The sequence below is a fragment of the Dermacentor albipictus genome, chromosome 3, assembly GCF_038994185.2.
Source record: "Dermacentor albipictus isolate Rhodes 1998 colony chromosome 3, USDA_Dalb.pri_finalv2, whole genome shotgun sequence".
In the NCBI taxonomy this organism is placed as follows: Eukaryota; Metazoa; Arthropoda; class Arachnida; order Ixodida; family Ixodidae; genus Dermacentor; species Dermacentor albipictus.
Genome location: NC_091823.1, coordinates 114,266,076 through 114,278,288, shown reverse-complemented (window position 1 = coordinate 114,278,288; position 12,213 = coordinate 114,266,076). Strand labels below are relative to the sequence as shown.

General features: G+C 46.6%; 1 protein-coding gene across 7 annotated transcripts in view; it reads right to left on the bottom strand.

The window, feature by feature from the left end:
- The window catches only part of Cap-H2 (Chromosome associated protein H2), a 95,675-nt gene that overhangs the window by 56,866 nt on the left and 26,596 nt on the right, over nucleotides 1-12,213 (bottom strand). For all 7 annotated transcript variants that reach the window (XM_065450295.1, XM_065450297.1, XM_065450301.1 and 4 more), the window contains 2 exons: nucleotides 3,514-3,686; nucleotides 341-519 (listed from right to left, as the gene is read on the bottom strand). In XM_065450295.1, coding sequence (XP_065306367.1) covers nucleotides 341-519; nucleotides 3,514-3,686 — 352 coding nt within the window. The remainder of the gene's footprint in view (nucleotides 1-340; nucleotides 520-3,513; nucleotides 3,687-12,213) is intronic.

Genomic DNA, 12,213 nt, shown 5'->3' with positions numbered 1-12,213 from the left:
CTGCACGAAGGAAAACACATGATGGGCCATAAAAAGCAACAGAGAGCTGTCTGACAGTAGGTATGAATAAAGCCACATTCTGTGCCGACGAATTCTCCATATTTCATTTTCTTTTTTTCCGTCCAACTTTTTTCCTCTCTTGTGATCACAAAAATCAGTGGCACACTACTTTCCGTGTTGTAAAAATCAGATGCCTGTGAGACTTAGGGGTGCACTAGAATCCAGCAACTACAATCCTTTTAAATGGCAGTAAAAAGAAAACAGAGAGAAAAAAACAAACAAAGAAAAGCTGGCAATCTAGTTTAAAAAGAGCCAATGGCTAGAGTCATGCAAAGCATACCTGGTCCGCAATCATCGGCCATGTCCAAAGACGTGTCCATTGGTGACATAGAAGGTGAAGCGGAGGGGTCAGAATCCCGACAGCACTCTTGCTGCTGCTGATCCTGGGACTCAGCCATTTCGTGCACGCCGGTGTACAGCCGATAGTCAACTCGGTAACCCACCACGTCGTTCTTGAGGCTGCACGCACAGAGAATATGTGCTCATTGTTGATTGCACTTCACATCCAGAAGCTCCACAGTGGGCTATAAGCAATGCCACAGCGGATGGCTCCAAATTAACTTTGAGTGCCAACCAAGGTGGCTTTAACCAAAAGTACTGTCACCAACTGATGATTCAAGCTCGGTAGAGACAGTTCAAAAGTCAGAATACCGGATGTTTTAGAATACATTTATTCCATGAGTGGCTAAAGAGATTGCAACACATTGCTGCGCACACATACACTTGCACGCGATCTGTTCCCTCTATTTCCACCATTGTCATGTGGTCACTAAAGATAGACCTAAGTATAACCAAAGCATGCACCAAATTTTCATTGGTTAGCAATGAAAACTTGAGCAGAGGCTGACTGCACTCCGACATCTATGTGATCACATACTTCTTTACAACAGTCACTGCACAGCACTTTATTTATTGCAGCCCACGTCAGTGCCGACATTGAGCGTGGAGTTGGTGCCATTTATGAGCTATAAAAATTTGTAAGGAGAAAATGAAGTACCACAAAACCATGTCACTATTTATCTCATAAAAGAACAAACGCTTGATGCATATAACATGAACAAGAAACAGCAAATGCAGCCTTTGCAACTTAGCTGCTTGACTTTGAAGGTCACAAGAGAAATACTAAGAAATACAACTACAGTCAAGGACCAATTTTCCAGACAGCTGATTTTTCAGACATGCCTGATACTCTATATGCTTTCGCAGCACCACCACATACCCCACAGAGCTAATGTATAAGGACATCTGAAACTTTAGATGCTGAAACCACTTGCTGTCTGTTTTTCAGACGTTTTGCCATGACCACAGGTCCGAAATGGCATTAGATAAAGCTACCAATGCCGCCATTTGGCATTCACTATTGTGGCTGTGGCAATTTGAGCCCTTGAGGGCAGTTAAAGGGACACTAAAGGTTACTATTAAGTCAATGTGGACTGTTGAAATACCATCCCAGAAACCTTGAAACGTTTGTTTCGTGCCAAGGAGAGACTTATTTTAAGAGAAAAAGCGTTCTGAAGCGTCCGCGTTCCTCTAGCGCAGTTCAAATCGCCCGCCCTCCGATCGAGGAGTACTGACATCATGGTCTCATAGTGACGTTGCGCCATCGGTGAGTAGAACGGCGTCCGCAGACGGCGCTACGGCTTTTGTGCGCAAAACGCAAACACGCGACCAGAAACAGAGCCAAGACAGAGCCGACAGCAGAGCGAAAGCGGGAGTATGGTGGCTAGCAGAAGGAGAAACGCGCGACCATAAGCTGCTACTTCATTCTATGACGCAAACTTCAACGCTCGTCGCAATGGACCCTGACGACAGATTGGCTCGCGATGGTGGGCTCAACTTCAGCGATTTGAACACTGGCGAGCGCGACCTGCTGCTGAGGGCTCGCGCTGCCAGTGTCGTTGCGTACTACGACGGTGGCCTCGACACCGGCTCTCCGGAGCGGGAAAGCAACGAGGGCTTCCCACGACATCACATGGACATGGCATTCTCGCTGCTTCTTCCAAATGAAAGTTTAGTGAGCCAGCAGAACCGTCACAGCACGACGCGATAACGAAACTACTGAAACTCCAAAGCGTGAGCAGCGTAGAGTCGAGCGTGCAGAGTCGAGCGAAAATAAAACCTTTCGACCACCCATATTACTGAAGGGTAACGTCAAAATGTTATTTTTTTTTAGAATCGAATAGACGTAGACAAGTAGCATTTTTTTCCGTCTTATAATCGAATGAAATGATATTTTTAATACGAGTAGTTGAGTATTAGTAACACAAATTATGAGGAGTGCTTTCGTCATCGGGCTAGGACCGGAATGTCGCTGGGGGGTGGGCCTCAAATCGTGTCATGCATTTACCTCAATTTCTCGGTTACTAAAGCTCTGTTCGCGATTACATTGATGCCTTAGACGTTCTAGAACATTGCTCTACCACTTTAACTTGAGTTTCTGGTAACCTTTAGCATCCCTTTAACGGCATGCATTCATTTTTTTCGGACTGTCCTGATTTTTCAGATGCTTTTCCAGTCCCTAGGGGGTTTGAAAAATTCAACATTAGAGAGTTTTAGTTTAGCGGACGCAAGCGGCTAGCGTACGCAAGAACTAGGGTCGACGGTACTGTACGTGCGCAGACTACTACATCTACTTGCATCCTTGGATTGGTTGTTGGGGCGGCCGAAAACATAGCTGCCCCTAAGAGGCGTCACATTAGCCACGTGACTCTCGCAGTGCACGAGAACTTACAAGAAGCGAGACCAGCCGAGACAAGCTGCCCATCCCGCCACACAGAAGGAGAACATGGCATGCAGAGGACTCTTAATAAATAAAACATAAACCACAATGGATTATGCTGCACAAGATACCTAACTACAGTTTACCAAATGTATGTTTGGACTGCTTCGGCTCGGCCTCAGTCAAAATGTAGGCACATGGATAATCTTATATTTTGCCTAGTGTCGACAGACATCGTTTTTATATATATTAACTGCTTTTAATTAAAATAGTTTAATGTACATTACTTCATACGCTTGATTTCATATTTAAAAAAAAAGATAATGCAGCAACGATCAGACAATGGCGCTGCGAGCGCATGTGGCCTCAGTGCGGCTTGCATTTGGGGTCGCTAACATATAAGGTGTTTCTACTTGCGTACGCAAACACATCCAAGCACTAGCGGCCCAAACACCTCGCGTCCCCTAAACTAAAACTCTCTAGTAAATGAACTTGATTCGCAGACAATGACGCTCACATTGTAACACTCACATTCTAAATCTATGTCTTACTGTGCAGTGCATAAAACTGGGCTACTATGTAACAATATAAAATTATTTATCATGATTAAGCATAAAAAGCACAATTTAGCTCAATTTTCAATGTGACGAAGCCTTCTAGCTATGCATACAACTTCACTAAATTCAGCTACAGTAACATTTTCAATTGAACATGGCTCCAAATTATCCACTCACTCGAAGAGCTTGGTCTCCTTTTCCGTGTCAAAGACAACCATGGCCAGAGGTCTCCGGCGTTGCCTCCTGAACTGATTCCGTTGCGCCGCGGCCTGGTTCCGCGCTGCTTGCCTTGGGGTCGGCAGGTCATCCAAACTGTCCGCAAGCTCCATGTCTTCGTGCATCATAAACTGCTGCTCTCCACAATGAAAAAAGAAAAAAAAAATCAAGAACACATGCTGCGAGCTCAGAGCACAATTCGCAAAGCGCAACAAACACAATTTTGTCGCATGCTATCAATATCACCAAGTAAAATACACATCAGGGCCAACTTGCATGGATAAGGCCATCGAACTGGTGTTACTCGATTTTAATGCACACTATTTCCTGGAGAAATTTCCTAAAAGTGACACAGATACCAGATTCGAGTACGAAACCAAAAGTGCGTACCGACAAGCTAGAATCACTGTCAAACATTTCTGTAACAATATTCAACAGCAGCATGCAACAGTGACGATAGCTGATGCTCGGTCTTCCTTGTCCTGGATGTAATAAATTTTCCTTTTTCCACACGAGCACACATACAAATTTCCACTGCTTTCTCTCTTGCCATGAAAAACCGGTGAAAGAAATCTTTTTTTTTTTTTGGTTTAACGACGCGATGGCGCATGCGCTCTGCCTTGACGGATTAGTCATGAAACGTTTCGGCATGGTTGCACGCGCAGCCCGATCACGGAAAAAACTCCCCCGAAGAAAAAAAAAAAGAAGCGCACCCAAACGCTTGTGCCGCGTACCGCGCTGCAGCTCCATCGGTAGCTTTACATCAGCGCGGTTACTGCAACTCCACGTTTAAAACGGAAAGTGGCCAGAGCTTCGTCCGGACTGCATTGTGAACCACGTAGTAGCCGCCTTTCAAGCACTACGTGGCTGACGGTGTCTTCTTGGCCGTCGGGCCCCCTCTTGATAGTGGTGGCAGCGCGGGACTGGCTTCACATACTCGGTAACACTGGCCCGATACGAGACCGACAAGACGTCGACACTGAATAATGGCCGACTATTCAGCACAGTGTTTCGCCGACACCTTTTTATCACACCAAGCAGACAACGATGCAACTGACGAGCACGCATCTCAGTGCAATAGGCTTTCATGTAAACGGCACCGACAAAATCGGCGTACCAACCGTCGTTCGACCGATCCCCGCGCGATCAGCCGCCCAAACCGAAAACGCGAACGCCGCAGCACCCTCGCTTGTATATATTGTTACGTAACAATATAACTAATTGCGCTCAACATGAGCCCAAACATGCTTTTGAAGTTGAAATGCCCAAACTTAAGCCCCCTCATGCCGTGCACAGGATGTTTGAGACAATGTTGATCCTGTTCGGCGAAAGGTTAGGCATAGCAGATCCGTCAGGTTAGTACACCAGCAGCTGCCGGCGGACAAAACTGCTATTGAACGAAACTGCGAAACTGCTCCAAAGCGCGCCTGTATCGGCCGCACTGTTAGCACAACAGTGCGCTCAGGCCTTCTTATACCCTGTGGTGGAAGAGTGCTACATCCATAACTAATCGCCATCCACAAAACACAAGAAAGATGCTCGTCTTCGTTTCGTCAACGGTGCAGACACGAGAGAGTTACCAAGATATATGCGCGCATGGTAGCGAAGCTGCCATTAGAAGCATGTGCCGTGTCGGTTTCGACCGGAGAAAGGGACGAAAGGGAAAGCGATCTGCGAAAGGGACGAATGTAAAGAGGAAGAGCGCCGTCTTCTTGCACGCGCGAGACGCGAGGCACCCAGCCAGCCTTGCGGGGCACCAAGGGGAGGAAGGGGCGTTCTCTCCGGCTGCAACTGCACACGTGACGGCTGCGCCTGGTCGCCCTAAAGCACCTCCATACACGTTTCCGCCGACCAGGTTTCCATACACGTTTCCACCGACAAGCGGCGGTGGCGCGTAGATGGAGGGGCTTTAGGTCGCCCGGCCGTATCTTGAGAGCGATCTGCGTTGGGGGCAGAGTCTAGGCATGTCGGCGGCTCGTAACTTTGCGCGTGCTGTGTCCTCGGCGCTCCCTTTGTGTTGAAGTGATAGACAGCATGAATGTCATTTTGCTCGCAGCAGCTGCCGCATTTCCTACAGCCAGCGTTTGGACAGCGGGTGTCCGCAGTCATCGTGCGTGATGTGCTCATGCGTGCTGTGCGCGCTGACACAATGCTTATTCATTTAGTTAGCAAGCGAATGTTTACAAATTCGTACGGCCGATAACAGTACTATCCTTACATCGTATGGCTGCCTGCTAATTGCTCTTGCAATCGATGTTTCGCATTTCGGGCAAAACTGCATCTTTTCTTTAAATTGCACGCCGATCACGCCGCATACCTCTAGCTCCCATAAAAGTTCATATGGCCTGCACAAGGAGGTTAAAGACTGCAAAGTTTTTCTTTAACCTCCTTGGTCCTGCAATGGCAGCATGGTTGGATGGATAAGACTGAATACTCGAAATCAGTCAGTGGCTCACGCCACAAAGTCCACGACTACTGCTATATTTTGGACGTAGTGAAGGGTGAAATTTCCCTCTTGCCTTGATTTTATCCACCAATCAGATAACTTCTGTTTGGTAATTTCTACCTGCTTAAAGTCTATTTTGCCTCCACTGTCACTAAACCCCAATACTTTGAACTGTAGGGCGAATCCCTTTACAGAAAAGTACCAGATGTTCAGTAGTCTCCTCCTCCTCTCCACACGCATCGCATAACGTTATATCCTTTGGTATTTGACTTGTTGTATCTAAGTCCTGGCTTCAAATAACAAAGAGCTTCCTCTAGGATTATTGTAGATGGTATGTTCCCAGGGCTGATTTTGCTTGCATCCCCATTTTCCACAGACCCCTCTCTGTTTCTTTAACCCTTTTCTTAACTGGTGATTCTTGGTTTGGCCCCCTCCCTGCTGCTGTCTAAACATTCGCTTGGCAATTTTCTCGTTCGATTCCTCCATTTTGTGTGAACATCCCTCATGCACAAATAACTGAAAGATTTCCTAGGGCACTGCTTTTCCCCCATTTCTTGCAATTGCTCCTCAAATTCTGTCTTGCTGCTAGCTTCTCTGCCTTCAAATGATATTCATCCTATGTCACCCTGTACTCCCTGATTTGGTGTACTTCTGTGTGCACCCAAGCAAGCCTACCTACTCCACGTTGCTTAATTTCCAACCTTGCTTGAACCTCTGATCTTATGCACAGCACCACATTTCCGAAAGTCAGACTAGGAACCATCACCCCTTTCCAAATCCCTCTCCCCACTTTGTATCTATTGTAATTCCACAGTGCCTTATTTTTCATCACAGCTATATTCCTGCTACCTTTAGGCGTTACATATTTTTCATGTTCCATTAGGTACTCAGCCCCACTGTTTATCCACACACAAATATTTGTACTTATCCACTGACTACAGCATAACCTCCTGTATCCTATGCTCGCCACTCTTATTATCATGAAAAATCATGACTGCCGATTTTGATTACTAAACTTCAAACCTAATCGATCTCCCTCCTTACTGCAGATGTCCATCGATCCCTGCAAACCTTCCTTGTTCTCAGCCATTACTACTATATCATCCACGTGCATCAGTCCTGGTAATGACTGTTCAATCCATTCTCCTTGCTTGAAAAAAGAAAGACTGAAGCCAAGCCCGCTCCTCTCTAATTTGGTTTCCAATCTTTGTAGGTACAAAATGAACAACAAAGTTGACAGAAGGCACCCTTGCCTAAGCCCGCGCTGTGTCTCTATAGGCTCAGATGCCGCTTTTTACCGTTTTATAAGCACCTTGTTCTTTTTCTATTTCGATACACTGTATCAATGAGAACAGACTGTCTTCTAGCCTCCTTTGTTTCCGGAACCCATTTTGTAGTTCCCCTGGCACCGCTTCACCCTCCACACATGCCTGCAGTCTGTCCTTTATAATCTGCATCACCACCCTGTAAACCACTGAGTCATTGTTATGGGACGGTAGTTGTTTATGTCAGCTTTGTCCCCCTTGCCAATTTTGCTTAGTCTCCACCCATCGGGGGCTTTAATGTCCCATTATCGTTTTGCTCACTATCTATCTCAATGTTTGCTTATACTTTGGGTGTATAGAGGCACAGCAGCACCATATACATTTTGCAGGGCCAACTTGTTGGTGGAAAAAAAATCGACGTTTGCCATTCAAGGCTTGTTACGCCAAGTTTTCTGCTGTGACAGCTCACATTGCATACAAACGTTACATTGAAATAATTCACAGAGACTACACCTTAATCTTCACTGACACAGCACACATGCCACCTGTAGTTTTATTTTTTTTCCTGGTACTAAAGACCTAGCTAAAACATAATATTTAGGGAAAAGGCAGCTAAAGATAAAATTACTGATCAAATCTGATGAGGTTAATACTATATATATTGACATTACTTTTTATGGCTACACATAAAAGAGTTTTGATGACATAAAAGTGTTAGATACCGTAATACAATCTCAGCACATCAGCACACATCGCCACGAGCTAACTTCAGAAAGCCGGCACAGTTTCGTACTCATAATAATTTGTGAATGCAAGCAAACAGCCTGTAACTTCACATTCTCATATTCTAATGACATTGTCTGTATTTCTTCAAATGTTTTCATTGGTGGCACATTGTATGCCTAATTTTGATAAACTAGCGTTTTGCGCCACGAGGTGTAGGCACACTTCAATTGCATGACTATTAAAGCCCCTCAATGATTAAAAGTAGCACCATCCTTTGAACTGTTCCGCCACCGCGCGAGTTCTCTGCCTTTTTCACTTACCCATGCCTTTTGCCGTCCATCTCCCCTTTCCTATTGACAACCACCATCACGTGACAGCGTGCACTTTCGTAAGTCTCTCCGGCACCATTTCCGTTGCTAATGAATGAATATGCACCGTAGTGTACATAGCATGTTGTTTATATGGTGACGAGACCTTCTGTCGCGAGTGCTTCGTTAAGAACAGCGTGTTTACTTGGCTCTGTTTCTACTTGTCATCATGAGTTGCCATAGTCGCTTCAGCGAAGAAATAAAGGTTTTTACGCTGCCGTCCAGCAAGCATGATGTGCAGCGGAGATATGGATGCATTGGATTGGTCACACAAACCTCAACGGGCTGCCGTTTCTGCACCTTTGTAAGCTACATAGGAGGCTTCTAAATAATAAAGTGCATCCGAGGTATTTATTCCCAAGCTTTTACACAGCGCAATATTACTGTGGATGTCGTGCACTCCTCCGTTGTGCACCATGTTGATGCAGTTTTTCTTCCTTATCTATAGTGTGCACTTTATATATATACATATATGAAATGGAGTGATACTTAAAGACTAAAATTTGCCTTTTAACGGCAAAGCTGTGTAAGCTTTAGTTCCACTGTGGAGCTTTACCAGAAAACTGAGCCCAGCTGTGCATTGCCTCATGTTGCCTAGCAACCACCTGCGAGAGCACCGAGCCACAAAGCCTCCTCGCATCCCACGCACATAGGACGGAGTCGTGACGTCACAGGGGAGTAAAAGGTCAGAACAGCCGGCGCGGCGACACGCCTCTCGCCTCCTCTACTCCGTGCGTACGTGCTGCTGCCATGGGAAGACCGAAGAAAGTCCGGACGCCCGAAGAAGAAGCAGTTTACCAGGAAGAGCGCCTTACTGCCAAGCGAGGAGCGATGCGTCACCGCCGAGCTGATCCGGGACACTACGCCAAAGCTGCGGCTGAGAAGTGACACCGAGCCGAGGATCCCGAGTTTCAGTCCAGGGAACGCGAGAGTCAGCGCCTGAATGCTCAACGTCACCGAGAAAGCGATCCCGGCCTGCGACTGCTCGAAAACTTCCACAGTCCAGCCCGCCAAGACAACAACTTAGCAAAACCTAGCATAACCTCGCAAAAACTATGAACAACTTAGGCAAGCCACGTAAAAGCTAAGTGATCACAAGCTCCGCTGTTGACCCCACTAGTCCTGCGCACATTCTTTTTAAGCATGTGTTTTAGCCATGAAAAAATATACAGAGTCAATTAAACTGTTATAATACTCAAGAAACATACAAGACTCACACGCAATGATACTTAAGTAAAAAAAAAAATTCAGGTTTGAAAATTCTGTGGGATACGCTGCTCGTTTTATCAAAATTTACAATCTTTTTACTGAGCTTTTTCATTAGTGTTTGCCCGTGACAAATCGTTTTTGGGGAATATGATGTTTAATTTATGTAGCACATTTTTAGTGTCTTGTTGAGTGTTTAGGATCATTTTTCGCATGACGAATTTGAGCTTTTGATAGCATCGCGAGAGTTCTTTGCAGACCACATTACCGTGGTAATGGAGTGTTCTTTGCTTAACTACTTTGTGAACATAATTTCAACATCCGCAAACTCAGCACTAAGGTCTTCAAAACAACACCTGCATTCTGAGAAAATAATTGGACGATACAAGTAAGTGCACAAAGTTGTTCAGACAATGTTAGTGTAAATCATGCTCTGGCCCTTACATGTTAACTCCATTCATAATCTGGCTAACCAAAATAGGGTGCCCCTTTTATTCTGAAGTAAATGAAATAAATAAATAAATACATAAATAATGTAGCACATCAGTGCAAGCGTGCGTAAACATTACTGAATGCTCCAAAGTTATCAGCTAGAGTGCACATTCAGTGCCAACGTAATAAATTTTAATGTTTGTTGTAAGGCATTAAGCAAAGCCATCATACTCAAATGGCTGAAGTGGCTTCAGTCACCACTTCCGTTAGCTTTAACGACGTAACTGTATAACTTAGCAGTTACAGTCACCGATGCTCAAACCAGATTTGTAGCTTCTATTTTTGATGAACACATTGGGCATCCATGCTTCAGAGCTACTTGCAACGATTTGCAAACCACACTCGGTGTAAACGCATGCAAAGAAGCACGAACACGTGCGCCCAAGCTATCCCTATCGTGGCTCCAAAGCTTACATATTGTTACGTGTAGCTGGAGCCCAATACTATATACAATCTATTTACAGGGAAGCTAACAGAAGGCCAAAATGGCGACACTATATCAAGCGGGGCCCTTCCACATCGTCTTCTTCCTTCTCAGTGCAGCCTCACTGTGGCGGCTGTTCTGTAGCATCACCCCCGGCGTTACAAGCACCGTCTCGATGCTTAATCTACACATCCGCGGTGAAAGGTGTCTGGTATGGCTTTAGTCTCGCCACGTGAACGATGTCACTTGCAGCCAACGATGACGCTGACAGGTCGGCGGGGATGACTTCATATGTGACATCGGTCACTTGTCGCACCACATGGTATGGGCCAGTGTAGCGCGACAGCAGTTTTTCGGAAAGGCCCACACGTCGAATGGGTGACCAGAGAAGCACCAGAGAATCCGGAGTAAAGTGCACGTTGCGATGGCGGCAATCATAGAGGCGTCTCTGATGCTCCTGTGATGCTCCTGTGAAGGCGAGCTGGCGCGCGTGGTCGGCGTGTGCGACTGCGTCGCGGGCGTATTCAGTGGTTGAACGTGTGGCCGAGGGCAACAAAGTGTCCAAGGGCAACACGAGTTCTCGGCCATATAGGAGGTAGAATGGTGAATAGCCGGCGGTGTCGTGATGCGATAAATTATATGCGAACGTCACATATGGTAAGTGAAGATCCCAGTCGTGGTGGTCGGTCGCAACATACTTTGAAAGCATGTCGGTGATGATCCGGTTGTGGCTCTCCGTGAGGCCGTTGTTCTGTGGGTGGTAGGACGTGCTGAACTTGTGCTTTGTCGAGCAGGAGCGGAGGATGCCCTCGACGACTGCCGACAGAAAGCTGCAGCCGCAGTCAGTGAGTAATTGGCGCGGAGCACCGTGCACTAAAATGATGTCATAGAGCAGAAAGTCAGCAACGTCAGTAGCACAACTTGTCAGAAGGGCTCTGGTGATTGCGTACCGCGTAGCATAATCAGTAGCGAAGGCGATTCATTTATTTCCAGAGCCCGGGAGAGGAAACGGTCCAAGAAGTAGACCTTCTGGAACATGGAAACCCACATGGAAAAAGGGTTCCGGTGGGATGTCGCTCGGCTGGAGACATCCAGCTGGAGGTGTGGAGGGCTTCTTCCGGCACCGACAGGGCTCACAAGCGGCAACGTAGCGCCGCACGGAGCGGGCGAGACCCGGCCAGAAGAATCGACGGCGTACGCGGTCATATGTGCGCGAGACGCTTAAGTGCCCAGCCAAGGGAGCGTCGTGAAATTGTTGGAGGACAGTCGAACGCAGGTGTGATAGAATTACAAGCAGAAGGTCAAGACCATGTGGATCGAGACTGCGGCGGTATAATGTCCCCTCCCTAAAGAGAAACATCCGGAGAGAGGCGTCGCCAGGCGTTGACTCCAGATGGTCGATGAGGGCTCGTAATGAAGAATCGCGGCATTGCTCGTTGCCAATTTCAAGCAACTGGTACAATGAGAAAACGCAAAGTAGGCCAGAAGGTCAAAGTGGGTCAAAGTGGGCCAGAATTGGAGGCGTTGTAAGGAGAGTAGTGAGCTGCGAAAAAGGTGCGGCATGGACAAGACCCCAAGGAAATGGGGCTTCTTTCTTCAAGAGGTCGGTAAGGGGAAGTGCGATAGTCGCAAAATCCTTCACAAAGCGTCGGAAATAAGAGCAGAGCCCTACGAAAATACAAACGTCCTAGGTAGACTTCAGAACAGGAAAGTTCGTAACGGCGTGAATTTTGT